The 27790-nt window shown below is 39.2% G+C and overlaps 3 protein-coding genes across 3 annotated transcripts; 1 reads left to right on the top strand and 2 right to left on the bottom strand.

The window, feature by feature from the left end:
- Window positions 1–517: 517 nt before the first annotated feature.
- Window positions 518–7654, top strand: LOC108896499 (ATP-dependent RNA helicase DHX15). Its single transcript, XM_018695653.2, has 14 exons — window positions 518–695; window positions 1886–2228; window positions 2331–2524; window positions 2647–2806; window positions 3153–3371; window positions 3456–3623; window positions 3725–3811; window positions 3989–4138; window positions 4246–4354; window positions 4447–4638; window positions 5943–6065; window positions 6492–6682; window positions 6909–7078; window positions 7208–7654. Exons 1-14 carry the CDS (start codon window positions 631–633, stop codon window positions 7323–7325), a joined length of 2289 nt encoding a protein of 762 aa, XP_018551169.1. The 5' UTR covers window positions 518–630; the 3' UTR covers window positions 7326–7654.
- On the bottom strand, window positions 7378–18630 carry LOC108896475 (uncharacterized). The gene is given in 19 exon segments (XM_051070272.1): window positions 7378–8757; window positions 8940–9048; window positions 9134–9348; window positions 9515–9624; window positions 10170–10293; window positions 10407–10575; window positions 10747–10901; window positions 11004–11107; window positions 11244–11676; window positions 13402–13443; window positions 13541–13747; window positions 13860–13968; window positions 15408–15622; window positions 15859–15968; window positions 16061–16184; window positions 16362–16530; window positions 16859–17013; window positions 17846–17949; window positions 18062–18630. Coding segments are annotated over 19 exon segments (3246 nt in total). The 5' UTR covers window positions 18443–18630; the 3' UTR covers window positions 7378–8546.
- A 194-nt stretch (window positions 18631–18824) lies between these two features.
- Window positions 18825–22937, bottom strand: LOC108896501 (solute carrier family 22 member 7). Its single transcript, XM_018695656.2, has 10 exons — window positions 22462–22937; window positions 22191–22294; window positions 21597–21751; window positions 21273–21441; window positions 21052–21175; window positions 20823–20932; window positions 20148–20362; window positions 19929–20037; window positions 19612–19818; window positions 18825–19316 (listed from the first exon to the last, which is right to left on the bottom strand). The coding sequence occupies exons 1-10, from the start codon at window positions 22840–22842 to the stop codon at window positions 19283–19285; spliced, it is 1608 nt and encodes a 535-aa protein (XP_018551172.1). The 5' UTR covers window positions 22843–22937; the 3' UTR covers window positions 18825–19282.
- Window positions 22938–27790: the final 4853 nt, after the last annotated feature.

Raw genomic sequence — 27790 nt, 5'->3', positions numbered from 1 at the left:
TACCTTTACTTCAGAGGTGGAACAAAGAAGCAAAGTAGCACAGTGCGAGAAAAAAAAAACTGTTTTCAACTAAATTTACCTAAAGTACTCATTGTGCATATGTTATCATATCACTGCAAAGAGCTTTTTGATGTTGTAACTGGTCTAAGTGGAAGATTTTTAAACATAACCTACTGCATACTATACAATGCCTGGTAATGAATAAAATAAAATAAATGTTTTATTGTGTCTTAAAAATAGTTAAAAATATGTTGTTTATATGTCAATGATGTATCTTCAAAGCTTTGTATGTATGAGTGTATGAGTTTGTGGCATGTATAACAGCTTTGTATTAAAGGCCTAACTCTCATAATTTGTTGAGAATAACAAATTTGAATGGAAATTTGAATGGTTAAAAAAAAATCTAATTGTTAAAAAATACTAGTTTTGTGGACTCTGTGTTAGTCTGCTGGTCTGGACCGCGGATCCTCCAGACCAGCAGGCGGCGCTAAAGGAGTCTTTGAAAACTAGTATGAAAAGAAGAAAACAGTCCAGCACAGGAATCAGGAAACCAAGTTAGTTGCATATCGCCCGGCAGAATTGTGCTCGCCTTAATTGATAAAGGATAACCTACATTTTTAGCCCTCAAAGATGTCCAAAAGACATCGTCTGGATTTGGGTGATGACTACTCGTCTAGTAAGAAGAGGTCTGACGGGTAGGTGAAGCGCCACAGTCTACATGTCTGCTTTAACCACTCCGCTGCTAACCGACTGTTAGCTGATGCTAGTTAACTTGGCTAACCATGGATGTAAAATAAGAACCGACATGATATAACCTCAACTGTTAATGTTGTAGCCCTGGCCTTTGCTCCCCAATAGCATCTCAATGGTCCTCTGGTACACGGTTTTACATGTATTTTATTTAGTGATAAGTTAGAAATAAATAACCGCTGAGTACAGCTTAAGCTAACGTATCATGAACGTTACCTTCACCGCGGAGACACGTGTGTGTGTGTGTATGTGTGTGTGTGGGCTAACCTTCACTTAGCACGGTGGCTTACAGCCGCAGTTAGCCGTCATACATTGATTTAAGCCGACTAACATTAGTTACGAAGACCTAAAATGCGATTTGGTTAATGAAACACTAATCTAGATACACATATAAGTCACCAAAGTGAGGTCTGTTTACAATCTATGGTTGACACAAGCAGGGCGCCAGCATGCTAGCTAACGGTAGCCAAACAGAACAGCTAACAGTTATTTTTTATTATCACTTAATCAGCCAGTAATTTTCCCCTTTAAGTGATATCTTCACAGCTCCACTCTATTTAAACAGTATTAACACAGAAACAGGTTTTCTTTGCTGTGATTGTTCCTCATGTCCAAACCAGTCATTACATAACAATCATTTCATAATGCACCTTAACTGTCTGGGATAGGGGACAAAAAATTAATTAGAAGCTAGTATGAAAATTCAGTAGTTCAGAATTGATCAAACCAAGTGGATACCCTCCAAAGCTACTGTCTTTTTGGTAAAATAAAAATCCCTTCCTTGTATTTCCCTGTTGAGCTAAAGTGGAAAACACAGAATCAACATTTGAGAGACACTCGCTTGGATTGGCTCATTCAGACTGTTGAAGCCTCATCCTCATATTAGAGTCAAATGAACTGTTACATTTCTACACAAAAAGCAGAGGGATAACAGATTTTGTCACCCGTCACTTGCATTAGGAGGAGATTTTGTAATGACCAGAAGGATTAGCGGGAATGATTAAGCAAGTAAAATAATTTAATGTTCTTGTGGGCGCCTGACTTTTTGCCATGGGACAGACAGGGAAAATGTGAGCCCACCCAACTGTTAATTGATTGTCACAATAGTAACATTTTACTGTTGTGATTTTGACAGGAGAGACCGGGACCGTGACAGGGACCGTGAGGACCGCTCCAGGGACAGGGACCGAGATAGGGATCGGGACAGGGACAGAGACCGGGACAGAGACCTGAAGCCTTCCAGTGCACCATCTAACAGCACGGCAGCCCCGGCAAGCTTACCACCCCTCAAGCAGATGGTTGTGCACCAGCAGATCAATCCGTTCACCAACCTACCCCACACGCCGCGCTACTACGAGATCCTGAAGAAGAGGTTACAGCTCCCAGTGTGGGAGTATAAGGAAAGCTTCAGCGATATCATCACACGTCATCAGAGCTTTGTCCTTGTCGGAGAGACTGGTTCTGGGAAGACAACGCAGGTCTGAAATGCAATAAATTAGCCTCATCGGTCTTGTGTACTGGACACTAAAAGCTTGTGTAGTGCATGCTAAACACCTTGTAACCTTTGCTTCAATCTCCAGATCCCACAGTGGTGCGTTGACATGGTGAGAGGCTTGCCTGGTCCTAAGCGAGCGGTGGCCTGTACTCAGCCCAGGAGAGTGGCAGCCATGAGTGTGGCTCAAAGGGTGGCAGATGAAATGGACGTCATGCTTGGACAGGAAGTCGGTTACTCCATCCGATTTGAGGACTGTAGCTCTGCCAAGACTATACTAAAGTAAGTGATATAGGGTGGCTGAGCCACAATAAAGATTTTAATAGGCAACACAGAGCAATTGGTCTTATTTGTGTTAATCCAGAATGTCTTAATCTAATGAGTCGTGTCCGGTATTTCTTCAGGTACATGACAGATGGTATGTTACTAAGAGAGGCTATGAATGACCCGCTGCTGGAGCGATATGGTGTGATCATTCTGGACGAGGCCCACGAGCGAACTCTGGCCACAGACATCCTGATGGGAGTACTCAAGGAGGTGGTGCGTCAAAGACCGGATCTGAAGGTATTTGATCATTTTTGAATAAAAATGATAAATTATTTGCTTGCCTTTTTCTTTGTGAATGTTATGTTTTGCTGCAGATGGATAGATAGATTCTTTACTGTCATTACACTGAGAAACAATACAACAAAACTTAGTTCAGCAACAATGATAATAAAATAAATCTACAATCTACTCAGTTTCAGAGTACCATAGAAATTCCAAAGCAAGAGTGCAGCTTTAGTTTATTCTTTCATTTAAGTGGTATTTTCAACTTCAAATCATACGGATATAACTGTAATGTAACTGTACATTTGAAAATGGTCGACAAAAGTGGAACTAACACGAGCAATGTTTCCTTCATGGACAGGTGATCGTCATGAGTGCCACACTAGATGCTGGAAAGTTCCAGGTGTACTTTGACAACTGTCCCTTGCTGACTATTCCTGGGCGTACACACCCTGTGGAGATCTTCTACACCCCTGAGCCAGAGCGAGACTACCTGGAGGCAGCAATCCGCACCGTCATCCAGATTCATATGTGCGAGGAAGATGAAGGTGACTGCCTTCTCTTCCTCACCGGTCAAGAGGTAAGACTATGTGGTGCTGATATCAGTGGTCCACCGATCAATCTGTTTCTTGAACAGCCAAATTAAATCTAAAGTGTCTTTCAGGAAATTGATGAGGCCTGCAAACGGATCAAGCGTGAGGTAGATGACCTTGGACCTGAAGTTGGAGACATCAAAATCATTCCACTGTATTCCACGTTGCCACCACAGCAGCAGCAAAGGATCTTTGAGCCGCCTCCTCCAAGGAAGCCCAACGGCGCAATAGGAAGAAAGGTACAGATTCATATAGTTTAGGTTCCGACTTAATTGCCAATTTTAAAAAAAAAACAAATCAAAGCGTAGATGTCTGACAGACTGTTGTGTCTTCTTCTTAGGTTGTGGTATCAACAAACATTGCTGAGACTTCTCTGACAATTGATGGTGTGGTGTTTGTCATTGATCCTGGATTCGCCAAACAAAAGGTGGGCAAAGAGCGACTCAACCTCAATCTTGAATGCTTTGCCGTATATAAAATCTTATAGTTGGTTTGGATCATTCTGTAGTTTAAATAGTTATTGCTTTTTTCTTTTGGTTACACTGTAAAAACATGCACATCTCACGTCTGTTTCACTAAGACATTCTTTTATATATCTGTCCAGGTGTACAATCCTCGTATTAGAGTTGAGTCTTTGCTCGTCACGGCCATCAGTAAAGCTTCTGCCCAGCAGAGGGCGGGACGAGCTGGCAGAACACGTCCAGGAAAATGTTTCCGCCTCTACACAGAGAAGGCCTACAAAACAGAGATGCAGGTAAGTAACCACAGTTACACAGCCACAAAAAAACAGTCAAAAAAGTGGTTTGTAGTTTGAGAATTATATTATCAGATACATTTAACATGGTAATCATCCCTCTCCAGGATAACACCTACCCTGAGATTCTCCGATCCAACCTGGGATCTGTTGTGCTGCAGCTGAAAAAGCTCGGTATTGATGACCTGGTGCATTTTGACTTTATGGATCCACCAGGTGAGTTGGGTCTGCATTAAAGAATACTAAAACACCCAAAGGTCTCTAGTTAGGCATGGCTGTCTGACCTTTCTGTGTGTCCCACCCCTCAGCTCCTGAAACACTGATGAGGGCCCTCGAACTGCTGAATTACCTCGCAGCTCTCAACGATGACGGTGACCTGACGGAGCTGGGCTCCATGATGGCAGAGTTTCCCCTGGACCCCCAGCTGGCTAAGATGGTCATTGCCAGCTGCGAGTTTAACTGCTCTAACGAGATCCTTTCCATTACTGCCATGCTGTCAGGTAATGCCCAGGACTGGGCTGACATCTTCCTTGCCTTCTGTAGGCCACAGTCTCTCTGGGTTTAAAACACTACTATTCACTGGTGGTGTTGAGAAGAAGTGTCCCACCTACAATTAAGTTTTTGTACAGCATTGTGGAACTCATGCACATTAAGGCAGAATTATTAACCATACATAACTATATCTAATATGCTGCTATTTAGGTTTTTACATATTTTAATCCTGTGAAATGGCATCTCAAGCACTTCAGTCAACATCTTTGAATGTACCAATATAACAGTGTTAAAACAAAGAAGCAGATGCCTCTAGCAGGACATAAAGGAAAATGTATGATGTCATCTCAGGCAAATATGTGGCAAAGTATTGGCCCAGTGACATTATTGACATTTTTTTTTTTTTTTTTTGAGAATGCACAGATTAAGGTAGAGACCAGTGTGAGCTTCTACTGAGATTAAATCAAATTTAACTAAGTTAAAGTGTGTGGGTTGTTGAAGAGTTGTGCAACATTAAGTTGAAATCAACAAATATTTGAGTCTTGTAACAGGAAGGCCAAGTTTTAAACAAAAATTTTCATGGTTCCCTGGCAAAATATTTTACAGGGGAATATACTGTAAGTTATCTTGAAAAAGCTGTTAAACTTAGTTTAGATTAGAATGCCTTCAACTCTGGACAGCTTCACTTAAATGTTAAAGCTCTCCACTGACAATCAGTTTGCTTTTGACTTTTAATTTTAGGTTTTGATTTATGGCTTTAATATGCACAGTATGTTTATTGAATAGAGAGTGAGGTTTGTCCCAAGTGTTTCATCATCAAAGCAAGTGGATAGGGCAGGCACCACTTCAATTTTTATCATATCAGTCACATTTATCTTTTTCTTTTCCTTAAACGAATGCATTCAGAATTTTTAATAGCGTTTTATAAGGTTATCACGCGTAGCCTGGAAGCGTTTTTATTATCTGCTCTCTAATAGGCCTCACCCCAATGTGTCTCAATGCCAAATAGTAAAGTTTCTGAACCTTGAAAAGTTAAACATTGCTGGTGTCCCTAACACTTTGTAGTTGTGTGAAAACTCTTGTTTTACAGATGTGGTTAAATGACCCCCCCACTCTCTACGAGCTAATAGCCAATACAGTTGGGAATGACCATGAGAAAAGACTGCAGCCCCCTTTGATAGAGCTTGTGGTCCTGCCCTGTCCCAGCGCAGTGTCGAGTGCCCTAGCATCATAGGCTTTGCTCCATTTTTCTGTGAATGTTTGACTCATCCCTATGGGCGGCTTTGTTGGGGCCCATACCAACCTTGTTTAGTCCCACAGTGTTTTGTCCGCCCCACGGAAGCTAAGAAGGCAGCTGACGAGTCCAAGATGAGGTTTGCTCACATCGACGGAGACCACTTGACGCTGCTCAACGTCTATCACGCCTTCAAACAAAGTGAGTCCTGCAACATATTCCTGTGTTTTTTTTTTTTCCTGAAATACTTGCCTTGATAACATTAAAGCTGCATTAATTGACTTTTTGGGCCACTTTGGGTTCAACAGAACATACAGAAATAAGCAGACGAGTAAGATAAACATTCATTTGGAGTCCAGTATTCTCTCGGATTTAGTCTCCACCAATTCAAGAGGAAAATGTATTCTTAGTTTCAGCTTTAGCTAGAAACCTTGATTAGAGTGAAGGTGGGGTCAGGAAAGCCAAAACATTTTAACAAAATACACTAAATCACTTCATAGGGCAAGTTTGGTCCATAATTCTCGCTCTGTCACTGCAAGTGATCCCCATCAGACTGCATTCATCCATTATCCATTATCAGTCCCGACACTTGACTAACTGTCTGAATCCTTGTCATACTTTCTCCAGACCACGAGTCTAACCAGTGGTGCTATGACAACTTTGTTAACTACCGTTCGCTGATGTCTGCTGACAACGTGCGGCAGCAGCTGTCCAGGATCATGGACCGCTTCAACCTGCCCCGCCGGAGCACAGAGTTCACCAGCAGAGATTACTACATCAACATCCGCCGGGCACTCTGCACCGGCTTCTTCATGCAGGTGAGCACACGAGGGCGCTAGCTGACATGTTAATAATCCTATTAACACCTAAAAGCACAGCATAAACATTTAATAAAAAGTTTATAACACACTATGAAGCCATTGTAAGCAGAAATAATGATATTTTGAAGAGTTAATGAAATGTACAGTATTTGCCAACATTTATATCTTGTCTACTGAGATATATTTCACATGTTTTATACACTTCTTTTGTCCCATTTTGCAGGTGGCTCATTTGGAGCGCACAGGTCATTACCTCACAGTGAAAGACAACCAAGTGGTCCAGCTGCACCCATCTACAGTCCTGGACCACAAGCCTGAGTGGGTGCTCTACAATGAATTTGTCCTCACCACCAAGAACTACATCCGCACTTGCACAGACATCAAGCCAGAGTGGTACGTGTGCTGAGATTTATGCGTTTTATTAACACAGATTCATAAAGATAAATAATTACAACTGAATATGATTTTGGTCGTATGTGATCACTGCCCGAATTAATCATGGTGTTCTTCCTCTGGTTACAGGCTGGTAAAGATTGCACCCCAGTACTATGAAATGAGTAACTTCCCACAATGTGAAGCTAAAAGACAGCTGGAGCGAATCATTGCCAAACTAGAGAGCAAGGAGTATTCCCAGTACTGAACAATAGCCAAGAAGTGTCCTGAAAAACAACTGCGTACTATAGTTTTAGATCTTTCTGTATCATTGTATCTTAATGTTTAAAATTTGGCATTTTGATTTTTATATTTTGTTTGCTCTTTTTTCTTTTTCCCATCAATGTTGATTCTGTAACTAAGTGTAATGTCACCTGAATTATCAGCAGCAAATATTAGACCTGTCTGTAAGGATTTTCAAAAGGATTATCAGAAACATGTCATTTAGATGTGGTGGACTTTCCTTTAGGGGATTGCTGAGTCATTAAAAAAGATTTGTGCTTGCTTTGTTTCTTTAATAAAGGAGCTTTGACTTACTTTCTGTGTACATATTAATTAGTAAAACCTGTTATCACAAAAAATGTGTAGTCTAGTGGAGTTTTATTTTTTTTGCCCTTGTGTTTAGATATTAATTTGGTCGAGTAAAAACACTTGTTTACTATGAATCAATACACAGGTTAATACAAGCACTGTATTGTTACAAGTACATGATCTTTCTGTGTCAAACAGATTATCAACTTGTTGATGTGCTGGTTACAATTGTGACAGTTCAACTCACCTCTTTTGTACTGAGTTTATTATATAATCCACTGTACAGATTACCATGTTTTCTGGTTTTAATCTTCAGGAAATAAAATCAGGTCTGAGGCACTTTTCATTAAAAGACTTTATTACAAATGCGAATATTGTATATAATTCACCAGTAAGCCTTTAAGTTCCCCTATGAAGCATTTCTAATCAAATACAGGCATTTAATAAATTGTTTATTTATTAGAGTTTTGTTAACTACATTAATAACAATGTCTGCATACAACTGTATTATAGTATGGACTTAAAAGTGTTGCAATTTATCTAACAGTGATTCCCAAACTGGGGACTACAAAACAACAAATCTGCCATACAAAACAACTTAATCTGTTTTTTTATACACTGAAGAGTTCAGCATTTACAGGAAAAGCTGTGCATAGGTTTAACTTGACCACAAAGGGTCATGAAAAAAAGTCAGGAACTGCTGCCTCAAGTATTATTGACAGAAAAAAAGGAACAAGAAAAAAAAATCTTTGGTGTTGCTTAAATCTACTTGTCTCCTGTTATCTGCCAAGATATCCTCTAACTCATCTTTATACCTACAGAATAAACTAAATTCTCACAGAACTGTTAAAAATAACTGCTTGCCTGAACATGCGTTCATACTGGTGACACTGTTTTACTACCACTGCTGCTCTATGTCCTCTATGGTCTCTGGCAGGCACCTGTTGCGTGTCTCTGACAGCGTTCGTGCTACTATTGCCCCAAGTGAGGCCGTAGAGCACAGCACGACCTGCGGTAGTTCCTTCCAGACATCGTCCAGTAAGAGGATCAAAGGAGCCACAGCTACACCAAGTCGAGCCATAAAGGAGTTGTAGCCCATACCGTTCTGCCTGAAAGAAACATTCAGAGACATCGCTCTTGACAATTATTTTGTTACTTTTAGGTAGAAAAAAAGCAGATCTATCCAGTGTTCTGCGATGTTGATGTAGCACTGTGTATTTAAGATGTTACAAATCCAAAAATGCTTAGGTTGTTAGGAAAAAGATGAAAAGGGAAAGGTAAGCGTAGTTACCTTACGACAGTGGGATAGAGTTCAGAGCTGTAGAGCACGAGAGTTCCAAAGGATGCTGAAGAAAACCCTTTTCCAATGACTGCTACCACTGTTCTCACAACAGACATATCTGAGAAAAGAGCATCATTTTCTTATTGTTGAAGTAGTAGTAGAATGATCTAAAGCTTGGATGTAAGTCTGTGGATCAATACTACCTTTAGGTACAGCAATGTTGATTCCAAGACAGATGCCAGCCAACAGCAGAGATCCCACCTCAGTGCATCGCCTGCCAATCTTATCCAATAAGTAGTAAACCGATATTTTGGCTGGGAGCTCAATTACAGCATAGGTAAACTGAGTGAGATAGATATTGAGCCCAAAGCCTGTGATGTTGAAGCTGATGCCATAAAATGTAATTGCCACACAAAACCTAGAGGTAGACAAAGTGGAAAATCATTCAACAGTCTGTTGAGACACAGTCACAACTTTTCATGTGGATCTTTTAAAATGTAAAACTAACTCTTTGACATAAACACAGTACATAAGATATTTTACAACCTAAACCCACTGAGCTAAATGACAATGGGAATACAGACCACAATATACCAGTACGCAGGGCCAGTTTCCTCATCTTGGGTGTTTGTATCAGGTCGAGGTAGGAATAGGTCCGATCTCTTTTCTCTGTCACAACAATAGTGGCTAAAGTCTGAAATAATGCGAAGTAGCATTATTCTTTAAACCATGTGATAGACAATTAAAGGGTTAGTGATTATTGTAGTGTATTTGACAACAAAAAAGTAAATAGTAATTATAATCTGGAGGGTTGCTGGACCAAGACTATGTTGTTGATTTTTGGTCGTTGTCTTGACTTAAAGAATCAGTGTGTAGGACTTAGTGGCATCTAGTGGTGAGGTTGCAGATTGCAGCCAACAGAATACCCCTCCCTCACCCCTCCCTTTCCAAGTGTATAGGAAAACCTTCAGAGGCCTTAAGGTACCTAAAAACATGAAAGACTCCCTTTAGACCCACTGTTTGCCTTGTCCATTCTAGACTACTGTAGAAACATGGTAGTGCAACTCCACTTTGTGCAGGAGGACAAGCTCCTTATGTAGATATGAATGGCTCATCTAAGCTAGCAAAAACGCAATGATTTAGTTTCAGGTGATTATACATTACTGAAAACATAATTATGAATATTATATTCCATTGCTACCAATAGATCCCCCGAAATCCCACACACAAAATGCTAACCTCTGTTTTAAGTGTGTGGATTAACTCCTCTGTTCCGTTCATCGAGGCACATTTTTTCAAATACACCTGAGCTTGCTCCAGTTTTCCATTGGCAATGAGCCACCTAGCTGACTCTGGCATCCACCTAGTGGTGAAAGCACATACCTTTTTTAATCCTAATGTGTTACATGGCAATGAGAGTACATAGCACTTAAATGTTATCTGTTGGATTAAAAGATCTCAGTTTTCAAGTCATACCTCCAGGTGACAATGGCTAAGATTAGAGGTGATGTGACACTAACAATCAGCCAGCGCCAGTCATTCACAAAGTAGGCAATAGCTGCAAATCCTGTGTTCCCAAATGTCCATGATAAGCTGTCGATCACTCCAACCAGTTTCCTGTGCTCAACGTCCACCCACTCCATACCTGCAAAGAACAAACATCTCATCACTTGCTCTGCAAAGATCATGCGCCAGAAAAAAAAACCCTTCACTGTTAACAGCAACACTTTAAATCTTTTTGATTTTCTATAGACCTGCATTTGGTAGCCTAGGCTTTTGAGGTGATATGTTTAGATACAGGACAGAAATAATTTACTGAGGACCGATGAGACAATGACGATGCCAGTGATGCAAAACCCTGTGAAGAACCTCAGCACCGCGAACATCACATAAGACGAAGAAAAAGCACTTGCAACAGCAAACAGCATTCCAGACACATAGGACACCAGCAGCATGATCCTTCGGCCAAACCTATGGAAAGTCGGGAGATCATCAAGTTTAATGTTTCTGATTGGTTCAAACACTAGGTATTCATATTTTTAAGTTGAAAGGCTGATAGCCAAGCTGTGATACCTGTCACTCAAACTTCCAAAGGTCATAGCTCCAAACATCACTCCAATGAAGAAGATGGTAGCCGTTGCTTTGTTTTTCCCTCTTCTATCGCACACCAGGTCCCACTTGTACGAATAAATAAAGAAAGATGTCAAGTTCACTTTGTTTTCTGAACACAAGTGACTTCTTCATAAAACATATGTACAATGGTGGACACAGTACCTGCTGTTTATTTTGTGATATTTACAAATGGAAAGTCACCTGTGAAGTCAAAGTAGATTTGAAGGTGGTGTTATCATACACCCATCCATTCTGGCACGACACTGTGGGCAGGTCAGTAACGTTGAAGAGGTTGAGCAGCAGATGATACTGAGGCTCTGTGAACATCTGACAGGAGCTTGGAGTCCCATCCTCCTGGACTGGAATACTAACAACCAGCCTCTCTGCCTGCGATAAATTCCTAAAAATACCTCCATCATCCAGTGAGCTGATGTCGCAGTGGTGAGAGGGAACAGCCGCTATGAAGTTGTTTAGCATGAAGTGGCAGGGCAGTGTGAAGCGGCCAATGAAGCTGATTACAATAATCATTATCTGAAATCTTCCAAATCCATTAATATCAGCAAGGACGTTCTCAAACTTCATTGTGGGCTCTCACTGTGTGTAAAATATCTTCCTTTGGGATCGAAAAGAAAAACTGCTCACACGCCCATGCCTGCACACCGAAAGACCTCAAAGACCCAACAAGGCAACCTTTGGCATTCGAATATCCCATTGGCAGCTGTGTTAAAGTTGAAATGGGTGAATATTTTACCTCACTTAACCACTAATGTCACTTTTGTCTGTGTGACTGTGAGCCATTTGTGGTAATAGTTAAAGCAGACTTGTCTGAATTCAGTGAAATGGGTCATCATGTACTTGCATTACAACACAAAAGATAGCCATTAATCGGCAGTAGTGAGATGCATATGGTGTAATTTGTTTTTAGATAGTGTGCTGTAAAAATATATAGATTTTTTAATTGTGTAAAACAGACTTAGGTAGTTACAGTTTGGTTATTTAGTAAATCTGAACGTGAAGCTCTTGATCTCAGTTTACGTTCCAGTTGTCACCAGTGGTCATGACTCATGTAGTGACAAGATGTTGAGATTGTGAAGGGACACCGACTTGAAGCACATTTTGAAGGGGGAACTGCTGTAGTGGAGGGAGAAATACTGACCCTGACATGCTCAAGGCAGAGTTTACAAGAGTTCACAAGATTATTGATGGTGTTATGCAGATTCTAATACTGTGTTGATCAGCAGGGTTTCACTAAGATAGTATCTCATTTGTTTGATGACACAGTTACATGCGATCAGTAAATCTTTTACCAGTAAGCTGGGTGTTCCCCAGTGTGACTCTTTTCCTGATTTGTTTTGAAGTCATTCTTCCTGGTGTGTTGCTCGTGTTTTTGTTTCCTGTCTTTGTGTTTTTTCCCTCCTGTTTTCAGTATCACCCATGTCTCATTAGTTAATTATTCCCTGTGTATATGTAGTCTTGTCTTTAGTCTCTGTAGTTGTGTGTTGTGTATATTGTTTACCTGTGTGCTTTTTATCCTCATGTCCTGAGATTTTTGAGCCTGTTTTGTATTTTTCTAGATTTTGGACTATCTCTGGTTTTTACCCTCACCTGCTTCACCACTCCTGATTTCCTTCATTGAATAAATTACTGAACTGCTCAGGTCTCGTCTCTGCGTCTACAGCTGTTGAATCAATCTCTCTCCTTCACACCCTGTAATATAGGTAAGTCTGGTGTCTAAACTGTTTCAGGTTTTTAGTTTTTCTCACTTTTATCAAACACAAGAGCCCTCAGAGAGCTCAACATGCCATATCTCTAAAAAAATTGTTTTCAGAAATATTCTTTTTTTATGTACAACAGAAATTAATCATGACTCATTGTGTGGTACTGGGATAAAACAGAATTACATTTATTAAAATGCTACATTATAAAAAGTTATACAGGCAGTGCTACATCTATGATGAACCCACAGAGAATAATCACATGACTCTACAGTTACCGCAGTTAGCTCTACATTTCAGTTTCTTTCAGCTTGATGTTTTCAGGTTTACAGCCTGTTTTAACAGCTCAGTTTAACAGTCACGCTGCTCTCATCAGAAAAAGCTCTAAAAACTCACTGAATATCACAACAATGTTAACAACTAGATGTTGGAGACAAAAATAAAAGCAAAACTGAAAGCATATTTGCCAGGTGGCCAGAAACACAACTCCAAATGAAAACTGTTTTTACCCAAAATCTGCTGGATGTGTAAATAAGGAACTGTTTGCTAAAAAAAAACCAACTTGATTATATGTTGATATTTTGTTTACAGCTTGTTTCAGCTGCAAAGTGTTTGTACACGTTGGTTGCAATGAAGAAAACATCTAAGATGGAGATTTCTCATCAGATGTAGAGATTGATCGTCTTCTGAAACACAAAAAACATTTTCATTTCATAACATTATCTTTCACTTTGTGATGTTACAATGCACAGAAAGAGTTTTTTAAAAATTAGGGACGAGTACCGCGTCTGTTCCACATCCTCAATAGTCTCTGGTAGACGGACATTTCTTGTCTCAGGAAGAAGAGAAGCTGAGAGCCCTGCAGTCAAAGACGTCAAGATGAAAACAGCACTCGGCAGAGGGAGCCACACTTCCTCAAGAAGCATGATAAGGGGGGACAGAGACACGCCCAAACGTGCCATAAAGGAGCAGTAACCCAATCCATTTTGTCTGTGTAACAGAAAAAAACATCACTCTTCTCAGTTAACTTGCTTCTCAGAAAAGGCCTCTGGATAACAGATTCGCAAATATGCAAACTATAAGCTTGATATATTTTACTGACCTCATCACTGTGGGGTAGAGCTCTGTTGTGTACAGAAATACAGTTGTAAAAGCTGCCTCTGCAAACATCTTGCCCAAAGCTCCTACAACTGTCCGATACATCCCCATTTCTGAGAAGAAAGAGTTGTCAAAGGACATTTTGTCAGGGTAGTGACTGTTGCCCTCCCTCTCTCTCATGTTCTCTGTTTTCCTGTCCCCTGTATTTCTGTTTGTCCCCAGTTTGTCCTGTGTCTGTGTTTGTGTGTTTCTGTCTGGGCGTGGCTTCCTGATTCCTGCTTCTGCCTGCACAGCTGCAAACCATTCCTTAATCAACTTCACATTCTATTTACCCGATTCAATTCTCCAGGTGTCTCCAGATCATTGTGTTTATCAGTGTGGTAACTATAACTCAGGCCTTTTGCAATTTGTTTGCTCCACATGTTCTCTAACTCCATTTAACTTCTAAGTTTCTCTGTGCTTCTGGATCCTCACTCTGCTGCAGCTGGTTTCTTGCCTCGTCCTTTGTGCTACAAACATCAGACACCAGTAAGCCATTATCCAACTCTGCCTTTGTCTGCTCAGCTGCTGTGGATCCTCTCTCTCTGCCTTGCCAGTCCAATACACCAGTAACTCTCTCCAACTCTGACTAAGCCCTACACCACCAATCTTTCAAGCCAGCTCCCCCAAACCCACCTTTAGTTAAAATAAACCCACTTTTTAAATTTCTGCCTTAAAGGTTATGTACATTGCTGTCACACATTTTAACTCCAGCCTGTATTATATTTAAAGTAACAAAATGTAATTTTGTTGAGTAACAGTCTCCTCTATAACCAAGAGTGGTCATTAATTTTGTTGGATTGCAAGTCTGAGCTGTTAAGTGGTTTTCTGATGGCATATTTTCATTGTTTCTTCGCTGTTTATCAGAGATAAATGCTGATTTTTAATTGCTTTTAAGTTTTTTTAAATGTATTTATTTTACTGATCTACAGTCTGGCATTACTCTTTAAGCTGCTTGCTATCACTCTGGACTTCGGCATCCCCCAGTGCTATTTTTACTTACTCTTAGGTAATGTAGTATTACAAAGTAGTTCAGCATCGGACAAGCACTGCAGTAGCCTGTGAGAGGATCCGAGCCAATATGGATCTCTCTACCTAACAGCTCTAAACACCAGTATATATACATTGGTTGTTTACATGGTTCATAGGAAACATCTGGACCTTAGTCAATACCTTCACTATCAAGAGGAAGAAGATAAGGTGAGAGGAAACCCTCACCTTTAACCCCTACTAATCTAGGTGTCACATTCTTAACTCTTGTCCTAAACATGAACCCCAAAGGTTAACTCAAACATAGGAAACTCGTAAAAAGTAAAAACATCTAGAAACCCTCAGACATTCCAAAAAGACAAAAACATACATAAACATCCTGTATACTACAGTAATCTATAATCTTAGTGTATATTATTTTTAGTTGTGCTATTGTTTTCATCTTTTATTGTTGCAGTTGTAATAGTTGAGTCACCATAAGCTCAGTGTTTCAAAAAGACACACACCTGAATTGATCATTTACCTTGAGGGATGAAGATGTTGCAGAATATACACAGTCCAGTCAGAACAAGTGTCCCACTCTGATTCAACCTTCGGCCTATTATGTTCAAGGTTAAAAAGATAAATGCTTTCGCTGGGACTTCAATTGCTCCATAGAGGAACTGTGTGAGATAGATGTTCAAACCAAATCCAGAGACATTCAAGCTGATTCCATAATAGGTACAGGCTACTCCGCACCTGTGAACGGAAAAGACCTAATTAAACTTTATACATTTGATCCAGAGAATATTAGCTTCTTTCTTCTATTGGCTGCAACGGACACAAGTTCAAACTGTCTTTTTTTTTTTTTTTTTTTTTTTTTTAAAGGATCACTGTTGTCAGGTCATACAAGCATTAGCATGAACTAATTAAACATTTTCTTTAAGGTTTAGAGGGTAAAAACAATGCTGCACACAGTATATACAGTACAGTACCACACAATGCCAGTAAGTAGAGCCAGTCTCCTCATTCTGGGAGTCTTCAAAAGGTCCACATAGGAATATTTTCTGTTTTCATCCTCTACAAGTATCACTTTAGACAGCATCTGGAGAGTAAAAAGGACAATTTAGTCAGAATGGAATTGTCCTGGATATTGGTTTCTGACTAGAAATGAGTGGATTATGTAAAGTTTTGTACGTCAGGCTTTAGGTCAGTCATGAACTGCTCTCTGTGGTTGGCCTTTGCACACTTGGTCAGGTAAAAATGAGCACTGTTGTGCTTTCCATTGCTTATAAGCCACCTAGCAGACTCAGGGAGCCACCTGTAACAGTTTGTTTTGACAAAGGACAGATTTTAATGTTGTAAATTGGAATTAAGCATCTTTTAACACTGTAAAATTGTTTTGAATGTGCTTGTATCTATCTAATGTTCTGTATTTATGGCATAATTATATGTCAATATATAGGTCAATAATTATATGGAAATTCATTTTCTTTACCTCCAACAGATAATTGCCAGTAACAGTGGGGAGGTTGATGCAGCAGTCAGGTGCCTCCAGTCATTCAAAAAATAGGCCACAACAGGTAGGACAGCAGTACAAACACTCCAGTCCAGGGTCATTAAAACACCCACTATAGTTCGATGCTTGATGTCCACCCATTCAACACCTATTAGGAGCAATGATAATAAATAAAATCTGTTGAAATATACTTGACTATACTTAGGGAAGACAAATTTTAACTTGAAGCAACATGTCAGATAAGTCATGTTTTATTATCATTAGAATTTATTAAGGTTAAAACACAGAACCAATTAATGGATAATTTCTTGACTTTGTCCATATGTTGTAGGTTTAATATGTTTGTGATAAACAGGAATTGGCTCAACAAATTTAGTTTTACATTATGAAAATCTCCCATATGAAACTGAACTAGTATTTGTTTTATTTTACTGAGAATTGCATAACTAAAAGACAGACTATGATATAAAACTCACAAAGGACAATGGTGATTATACTTATTCCAGAAAGTCCAAAACCAGTAAACAACCTCATGACAGCAAACATGGGGAAATTATATGAGAAAGCACTTGCAAATCCAAAGACTGTAGTTGTGATGTAGGATATCAGAAGTGTTCTTCTCCTGCCAAACCTGAGAGAGAAAATAATTAGAGATAGATTATTAGTTAATAATTTGTTTGTTCAAATATCCTGGATAGTACACTTAGTACTAGGTAGTAGTAGTAGTATAGTAGTAGTGTGCATTTATTACACATAGCATTTTATTTGGGTAGACAAATATATTCTTTCTTATAAGTTGTCTACAGTGTGAAAAGAATAATGCCTAAGTTCAAGTTAATTTTCTGGTCAGAATCAAGGTTAGAAATAGGAGCAGACAAGATCAGAAGCTCAAGTCAGTGGTCAGTGGAGATCCTGTGACATTTTTCTGTAAATGATCTTTTTCTTCTTTTTGTTAGCTGACAGTTGAACATTAACTTTGGACTTTCCAAATGAGAAGTACTAGATATGCTTCTTTCTTTGGTCAATCTATGTTTTGAGTGGATTGGACAAATTAAACTCCTCTGCTGATAAGCGCACTATCTGCATAGTGAATTAATTTTTAGAAAGCTGCACCCATAATAAGCGCAGGGCTCATCAGACTATGGGTGCTTGTACAGCTGCACTGGCTGCATTACTGTTTCTGTCTGCCTTATACATAGTTGATTACCTGTAACTCAATATAAAGCTACAGTAAACAATCATCAGCACGATTTTTATCCAGTGGCATAGTGGATGTCTGAGACAGCTGATACTATGGCACAGCACAGGGGCTAATGCAAACTAAAACTGTAATATCAATAATTATATAGTTACAAAAATTATTTTCAATGTATGAATTTTTATCATATACATATATTTAAAATACAAATATAATAAGGTAATGTAAAGGTGTAAAGCAATTTGAAAGCCGAAGACATGAACACCTGTCACTAAGATATCCAAATACTGCTGCTCCAAGCATGACTCCCACGAAAAAGATTGTGGCTGTGGCTCTGTTCACTCCCCTGCTATCACAAACCAGATCCCACTGTGGAGGGAACACAAATAACAGAGAAAATACTAGAGAATAAAGCTGCTAAACTAAGGCTAGTACTTGTTCAATACTTTGAAAATGCAAAAAATACAAAAATAAAACTCACCTCTGTGGCCAGAGTGGACTTGAAGGTGGTGTAATCATACACCCATCCATTCTGGCAAAACACTGTGGGTAGGTAAGTAATGTTGGAGGAGTTGTGCAGGAGATGATACTGAGGCTCTGTGAACATCTCGCAGGAGCTTGGAGTCCCGTCCTCCTGGACTGGAATACTAACAACCAGCCTGTCTTCCAAGGATAAATTCCTAAAAAGAGCACTGTCATCCAGAGGGCTGATGTTGCAGTGGTGAGAGGGAATAACAGCGATGAAATTATTCAGCAGAAAGTGGAACGGCAAAGTTATACGAGGAATCACCATCAGGACCATCATGCCTTTCTGGAATTTCCCAAAGCCATTTACCTCTGCCAGCACATTATCAAACTTCATCTTTAAAATAAGTAATGCAACACTTCCAGTTTGGAGTGAAGCTCAGAGAATGACAGAAAATATCACAAAGCACACAGTGAGTCACTAGCTTTTCACATGGCGTTAAATGCTGCTGGTTGATGATCAGCTATGACACTGTGTGACTATGTAGTAAGAATGATGTGTACCTACTCAGTGTTATGAAAAAGTCTCACAAGTAACATATATATAAAAAAAGACTGTTTCTAATGACTGTTCTTTAATGCTGTATATCCCTATGCAATACACTCTGGCCACAGAGGTGAGTTTTATTTTTGTATTTTTTGCATTTTCAAAGTATTGAACAAGTACTAGCCTTAGTTTAGCAGCTTTATTCTCTAGTATTTTCTCTGTTATTTGTGTTCCCTCCACAGTGGGATCTGGTTTGTGATAGCAGGGGAGTGAACAGAGCCGGCAGACACCAACACCAACTATCCACTATCTATACCTTGAACCATGACAGCAGAACATAAGATTTAACTAACTTTTCTCTGGTAAATGTCTACTTCCAATGAAACTAATAGTCATGGTCTCATTTAGTTTATTTCCAATAGCAAGTAAATTTACAGTTCCATTTTTCTTGGATTTCCTCTTCAGTCCTCTCCTATTATTACATCCAACTTTCTTAAGTACAGTACATAACTGATACAGTACATCTCTGCATATGTTGAATTCTGACAGTACTGACAGTATTTATTGTTTTTTCCACAATGTCATTGTTATTATTTCAAAATCAACTCATCATCAATTATTAGAATTTACCAGCTTTTAATAAATTGTATAAAGTATCACTCTCATTTTCAATGTGTGATTTTTTTTTTTTTATTGAATCTCCTTCCTCCTTGTTGATTGTACCCTGCAATACAGATAAAACTTAAGTTAGTCATTTTATTATGCATGGATCACAGTGTTCAGGAAGGACATGATAACTTTCATTTCTGACACTGGCAAATTGAACATGTAAATTATTTAGGAAGATTTTATATTAACTGTGTAATGTATTGAAATCATAGCTACCTGAAACCCACTTGTCTTTTCAGGGTTAATTGGATTACACTTTAGCAGTGAAGCTCATTGTGATGGGTAATCGTTTACTGTAGCTTTGATAGTGAATTACATTTAATGTTCTTTTAAAATTGTCTCCTCTTTACCTCGGTTTCTCAATATCCTGGATGAACTCTGGCAGTTGGGTGTTTAATGTTTCAGGCAGGAGTGAGGCCACTAAACCAGATCCAACTGCCACTGCACAGTAAGTGACTGCAGGGAGGAGATGCCACACGTCCTCCAATAGCATGATGAGAGGGGATATGGACACGCCCAGCCGTGCTATAAATGAGGTGTAGCCTAAACCGTTCTGTCTGAAAAATCAAAGTCCTGAGGTTAATGAAAACCTGTTGTACATCTACGACCAACAGAATAGAAGATCACTGTCTGTGGTCAAACTGGCTGCGTTTGGTGACTGACTGACCGTACGACCGTGGGGTAGAGTTCAGTTGTGAAGAGGTATATGATTGTGAATGAGGCCTCTGACAGGGCTTTTCCAAGAACAGCCACAGAAGTACGAATGACCCACTTATCTGAGGGAAAATATTTCAAAATCTGATCAAAAGTATGATCAGATATATTCACAAAAAAGTTTAAATGCAGCAACATTAAATGATTAGATTTCAGAGAAACCAAAAATGACCTTTTGCAACAAACATGTTGATGAGGAGACAGAGCCCAGTCAGTAGCAAGGCCCCGGCCTCACCAGGCCTTCTCCCAACTTTCTCCAGGATAAAATACACACCAATCTTCATCGGCATTTCAATGGATGCAAATACAAATTGTGTGAGGTATGGGTTTAGTCCAAACCCAGTGATATTTAGACTTATCCCATAATATGTAAATGCAACTCCATACCTAAAAAATGGGGGAGAAAAACATTCAAACTTTACGTATTGGCATGTCAGAAAAAAAGGATATATCATGATAGCTGATTACAGACAGCAGTCAGTTTAGCCTTGTAATTACAATGCATCGTAAGTCATTTTAGCAGCATAGTGTAATGTTACTGGGAGTGCTGATAGTGCTATCTATTAACATTACAAAAACTCACTGATTAATATGTTCTGGTTTAGTAACAGACATGACAGTTTGTGGTACAAACTGTGGTTTTAGATGGAGTTTGGGAGAGTGCTGGTAGGCTTGTTTTTTTTAACTTTGGGCAGAGCCAGGCTAGCTGTTTTAATTTTTTCTAAGCTAATCATCTCCCTGCTCCAGCTATGTATTTAACAATATGACATAACCGACATGACATGACATAACAGAGTGGCGTTTCCCAAACTGCTGAACTGTTTTATCACATGAAATCCCCACTTACCATACTATCCCTGAGCATATAGCAAGTTTCCTAATATTTGGTGTCCTGAAAAGATCAATAATAGTGTACTTCTTATCTCCAGTTTCAGTTTCTGCAGATTCCAGTAATGTCTGTGAGAGAGCAAGATAAAAGGCACATTAAGACAACCTGTTCATTTAAAACACATCTTTTTTCTTGTATTACTAAAAGGTTCTCAGCTAACCAAAGTGAAAACAATGATGAAATGTACCATTGGTGTGATGGCGGCCATACATTTGGATCTGTTGTTCATCTCGGCACATTTCATGATGTAATGATGAGCAGCATCTATCCTCCCCTTTGCCATGAGCCACCTTGCAGACTCTGGAAGCCACCTGAAGTGACAAACATGGTGAGTTCAGTGTCTCATCAACTTCTAATAGAGTTCAGCTTTTCATGCTGCAAAATGCACAACATGAAAAAACGTAAAACCTCCAAGCAATGATGGCAGGTATCAGGGGTGAGGTCGCTGCCAGAATGAGCATCCTCCACTCATTTATACAGTATGCAATTCCAACCAGAAGCCAGTTCCCAAGTGTCCAATCCAGACTTATGATTATACCAGAGAAGGTCCTGTGGTGAATACTGAACCATTCAACATCTGCAGAAATGTCAGCACACAGGATATCAAATCAAAAACATTTCACTCCTTGAAACTAAAGCATCTGAGTTTAAATAAATGTGAATAAAACCTAAAACGATAAATACTTTTTTTCATCTCAAAGCTTTGCATTGTCTCAGCACCAGCCTACTTACTTAGAACAATGGAGATGATGCTGATTCCTGCGAGTGACATCCCTGTGAAAAATCTCATTATCACAAACATTATGTACGATGTGGAGAAAGCACTCAGCACTGCAAACATCATGGATGATAAATAAGATACCAGCAGAAGTGGCCGTCGCCCAAACCTGGTCATGAAAAGAATAAGTTGAGAGTAATGACTTTACATCTACATCCATAATTCACAGGATACGTCATATTTTGCACACAAGTCATAAAATTATTTCACATCCTCATTTATGATTCCATTGTGTTAAATGGTCTTGATGGAACTTGCTCTTCTAATTGGTCAGGACTGTAACATGCATAATATTTTTCAGTTTTTTTACACTCTGCTCTTGTTGTAATTTTTACCACAAGCTTTATTATAAATTATCTATGTATACTGTAATATTCCCAGTATGATAAGAGTTAGCACAGAACTGTATGTACACACTGTTGTAAGAACCACTTTTCTGTGACGTTTTGAATCTTATCTAGCATTTTTTTTTTTTTTTTTTTACAGAGACTGAGGGACATTATGGACATGTGAAAGACATACAGCATTGTTTGTATGAACAGTCTTACCTGTCACTGAGAAACCCAAATAAAGGGGCTCCAACCATAACACCAATGAAGAAGATAGTGGCTGTTGCCTTGTTCATCCCTTTTCTGCTACACACGAGATCCCACTGCAAAGTGAAGCATTAAGTTGGACATCAGGAACTTTCAATTTCACTAATTCTAAATCACATTTCTTACTTTTATTTATGTCTTTTATGTTATTATGTTATGACTTATTCTTTAACAAAATATGCAGTCTTTGAGTAACACATTGTATTTATTTAATGACACCTACCTCTGTTGCCAAAGTAGATTTAAAGGTGCTGTTGTCATACACCCATCCATTCTGACACTGAACAGCAAGCGTATCCTCAGTACTGTTTGAACCCGACAGATGTTGATACTGAGGCTTCGAAAACATCTGACAGGAGCTCAGAGTCCCGTCCTGCTCTGCTGGAATACCAACAGCCAGTTTCTTCTCCAGAGTTAAATTCCTGAAGTTGTCTCCATCATCCAGAGCACTGATGTTGCAGTGGTGAGCGGGAACAGCTGCCATGAAGTTATTCAGCAGAAAGTGACATGGCAGAGTGATTCGAGAGAAGACCTGAATCAAGACTAGCTTCATTTGGAATTTTCCAAATCCGTTAATCTCTGAGAGTACATTGTCGAATTTCATTTTGCTGTGTGTCTGGAGTCAACTGCACTGTGACAGTGACATGAAGTAAAATGACAGAGACTAAACAAGACACATTTACTGACACCATGTTAATCATTACAATGGCACAATTACTAAGTCTGTCAAAATGGACCGTCTGCATTTTTTATTCTGATTGGCAAACATGAGGTGGAATATAAATCAGAGGGTATGCTGCCACATTCTGTTGCTTTTAATGATGCATTCACATTTGTGCAGATATCAAATTTTCTATGTATAATGCTACATATTCTAATCCTCAAGTTTTAGTCCAACATATACTGTGGGATGTTCATGAAACTCAACGAGGAGAGGCTTCAACACAGAATTACAGTGGTCCTGAAGGTCCAAACACAACAACATTACAGAAAACACAACAACATTTTAGAAAACACAATGACATTTCAGATCACAGAGGGGTGGGACAACACTTCCTGTTTGTGACTGGATAGAACCCAAGTCAATCCAAAGTTTATTCAGTGGATGTGTTAAGGTGGGTTGGTGCTAGACTGGATCAGCCAGAGGGACACTCTGAGGTCCCTTCCAAATTTTTGTAATTTCTGTGGGAAGGCATTGGCCTTATTATAAAAATTTGTGCAAGGACACTGCTGAGAGCAATAGCCAGTAAAAACAGGAAATGACACTGAACTGTCACAAGGGAGTTGGTTTCTGTCCAATCACGAACAAGAAGTACCGTCCCACCTTTTCTGTAGTCTGAAATGTTGTTTTCTGATGTGCAGGGCCTAGCCAATGGTCAAACATCATTTCACATGAATGTCGGGCTACCATATGCTCATCTGACTTTTGGCACATTTAACTGTGTACTGGTAACTGTAGTAGAGTAATTTCTCCATTCCCATTTTACTTCTGCAAACCACTGATTCAAACTCAGATTCAGTTCCATGTACGGGCATCCTGTTAGAGAGAACAGCAGTCTTACCTCATCTATTTACTGTACAGCAGCTTTACAATGTGTAACTTCACCCTGAATTTTATTAATCCTATTTCATACCCTAATAAGACAGCAAAGAACAGATGATTATTAAAGCAATTTGTAACTCCAGTGGTAGAAAAACAACATAAGATATATCTGTTTATGTAACTGTTAACACTTCTATTTCTCTCATTAGTTAACCAATTGAATTATTTTAATTATTGAAACACAACAGCGGCACTGATACCAAGCGCATTTCAAATCAGTCTAACAATACCTTAAAAGCTTCCTGAGGACAAGTTCATTTTGTGAACTTGCTGCGGCTGCATGATGCTAACTGAGCTGTGTCTGAGGGGGTGGGGGGCTGAGCCAGGAACACCTCTTCTTCTCTCTCTTCAAAAACAGCAGCATACATGAATGAGCAAGGCTTCACCATGAGCCAGTTAGTAGGTGGCCTCAACATCTGCAATTCATAACAAGTCTCTTATCCACAGTCACGCACTGAAAGTGGCCAGAGTGTGAAGTTGACAATCCTGGATATCGACTGATGAGACAATTTTTGGACAAACGTTTGTCTTTTACAGGTGCTTCAGGAATGAATACTGTAAGTAATGAATTTGGCAAGTAATTCCTTGATTAACTTGTTCAACCTCTAATAATGACTCTGTTATAGTTTATTGGCGAAGGTAAGTCATAATTAAAGGATTCATTCACCCTACTTTGTGGGGTTAAGGTTAGGATTTCCTTTAGTTATTAACTTACCACATACCTCTGATTAAGTCTGTGGACATGTCTGTGAACAGTAATTTAACATTAGGCCAAATTAAGTTTCAAATCAGTAACATAGTTTCTAAGTGTTTTATTCTTTTAATTGAAGCTTGTGTTGCCTACAGGAGCTTACATCTTTCTTATTCCTGGTTTTGTCAACAACTGTGAGATAAAGAGGTATATGTGTGGAGGGGAGACAGTCTAATTATGTAATAATATGGAAACATCTAATCTGCTAGAGCTCAGTCTTCGCAGGGGTCATCCTCCAGACCAAGGGTTCACTTGCTTTTTCAGGGATGCTGACTACCTGTTTCCATGGCAATAAGTCAACATGCTGCAGTTACTGCCATAATAGGAAACAGAGACTCCTGCAGCACTAAAGCAAGGTTTGATGATGGTGAAATGTGAAAATGAAGTGGAACCAAGTGTGAAGGGAAGCACTGACATGGGACACTGTGCCAAAGAGCCTGTACCTCTAGCAATCCTGGAGTTGTGTATTGTTTCATAAGAATCTGTGTTTAGTGGTGTAGGAAACAGGCAACAAAAGTGATGTAGTTTAATGCAATTTATCTGAGGTTTCAACAACCTTCCAGCTTTCAGTCCAGTAATCTCTTACCACAGACATTCTGCATTTTAGAAATGTGTGCATGTGCCACATGTGTGCAGTGATACATAGAAGTAAGTATTTAAGACAGAACAATAATATCAACATCACGTATACAATACTGTGCAAAACTTTTAATCACTGAAGGTAAAGCGAGGATTCCAAAACTGCCTTGAAGCCTAGTTTTTGGTTTATTAACTTCATACAAAGCACAGTAAACAGATCAAAATCAAATCAGATCAATGGTGTGAAAACCCTTTGCCTTTAAAACAGCACCAGTTCTCCAGGAACTTGTGCACAGTTTGTCAAGGTACTTGGATTGCAGCTAGTTGAAGAACTTAGATACTCTTTAATGGGAGTAAACGCAATTCGCACAATGTACGGGCATCCATACCTGAGTGACGTCATCATCCCTGCTCTGACCGCGAGTACCACTGAGCACACCTGTTGTCAGAAGTTAGCTAAACTGACGAAAAGATGAAGAAAAAAAAGCTCTAACTGTTACAATGACTGCTAGAAATGGAAGATTGACGTCTCTGGAGCCTCAGGAAACCAGATGCTTGTTGCAAAACTGGACAGTTCCTACAGAAATTGGTAAATTTAAGACTTTTTTGTCACCTGCAGCTGATTTGCCGCCGCCTCAAATTATCCACGCGCACATTTTGTTGTTTGAGATCCGATCTCAGCAAGGTGACGAGAACGCATCAAAAATAAGAAGTGTTGATGCAAAGGCAAGATCGGATCGTTTATTAACTGGGTAGCAGTTAATACAGATAGGATACAGATCATATTTAAGACCGGGTGTAAATGGGGTGTTCACGTAATCCCAGATTGACTCCATGATGCAAAGGGGAACCAGTGTTTTACCGTTTTAGCTCCAACACTGTGGAACAGTCCTGCAATTGTGAGATATTTAAAATACTCTTTTCTCTGATACTGTACTGTGCGAATCACCTTATGATTCTGGTTTTTGCCATAGAAATAGTTTATTATTATTATGATGTTGACATCAGGGCTCTGTTGGAACCAAACCATCTGCTGCAGGACTCTCCAGAATGAATTTGGGACCAATCAGACGCCTTACTGATGGTATTGCTTGACAGATAAGAACCCAGACATCTGAAGAGCTGAAAACTTTTTTATGTCATATAAACAAAATTGTTGTTTTAAGAGTGCCTCTTAATTTTTCAAGCAAAGATCCTGCTTTCCTGTTCAAATGAGAAAATCAGCCTATACTTGTTTGATGGTGATAGAGACCATGGCTCCAGACCTTTTCATAAAGTATTTTTGGGGTTATTTCCTCAGCAAATGAACAAATATTGTAGGTTCTACAGAAGTGTTTAATTGTGTGTGATTGCAACAGTACAGAAAAAAAAATTCTCAGTAAAATATATCTTCAGTTTTTATATTTATGAAAGGAAATTGGATTCCTCGTAGTAACAGAGATTATTCCCCATAAATTGCAACAAATGGATGTATAGGTAATGGTTGATGTAATGGTTTTAAAAATGGGATTAAGCTGGCATTTGAAGATCTGATTCAGTCATTCAGTAACCTGTGCTCATTTTTATGTATTTTTGTCTTAAAGAGGTAGTCTTTGTTTCTTGGTCTGCTAAACAACATAACGTACATTCTCTGCAGCACATACTGTACTCTCTTTAAGGATCAGGAGGTGGAGTTATTGAAATGCACTGATGTTGTGCTGCTGTGTTATGGCACCACCTTCTGGTGGATGATGGGAAGTGTTGAGTTGTAGAGTGAAAAACTTGGGTTTGCGCTATAATCCCTGCTATTTTCCAAACTGTAGGCGACTGCTGAACTGTCCTATGTTCTGTGTCCTGGTCTATTGATAAACGTTGTGTTGTCACTTATATGAACAACTTCAACGGGATGTTAATTTTGAATCTAGTAATCTACTAGTTTCATATCAGGTTATGAAGGAACTGTTTTCTTTTCATTTTCCTGTTTTCTGTTCATATCCATGTATTAATCTGAAAAAAATGTGTGAATATGTCAGGTTTGACCAAAATAATTGATTTAATGTTTAAAAAAAAACAAAAAACAACCACCTATTAATTTCCATTGGCTTTGATAGAGTACTCGGTTGCCAGAATAACTCAGAGAATAATTTGGTAGATTTTTTTTTGTTGATAGATTAACTGTTGATGTAATTTAACTTAACAAACAAACAGTGGCTTTATGTGAGGGAGAAGGGGGGTTAGTATCTCTACTATGTATAAAATAAATAGTCTTTCAGACTAGTGCTTAAATGGAAATGCTGGCATCCAGTGCAGTGCTGATATGTGCTACAGTGATAGATGTAGAACAGTGGAGGGAAAGGAACCTTGCTGTATAAACAGTAGCTCGGAAAACAGCCACCCAGTTGTTTTGCTTATACTCTTGGATGCGAATGCTGCTTCCCCCTTGATATTACATACCATTCCATTTAGAGCGATGGCAGCCCAGATGAAACTGCCAAAGCAAAGCTGCACTCCCTATTGGGGATAGGAATAATCAAGAGAATAGCATATTGGTTAGAAATGTTAGAAATGCACCATTGCTGAAATGTCTTGATGTGAGCAGTAAACACTTGAATGAAAATGAGTCATAATTGTTAACATCTG

This window comes from Lates calcarifer, linkage group LG5 (assembly GCF_001640805.2).
Source record: "Lates calcarifer isolate ASB-BC8 linkage group LG5, TLL_Latcal_v3, whole genome shotgun sequence".
In the NCBI taxonomy this organism is placed as follows: Eukaryota; Metazoa; Chordata; class Actinopteri; family Centropomidae; genus Lates; species Lates calcarifer.
The sequence above is the reverse complement of the archived record's forward strand: the minus strand, read 5'-3'. Positions and strand labels throughout refer to the sequence as shown.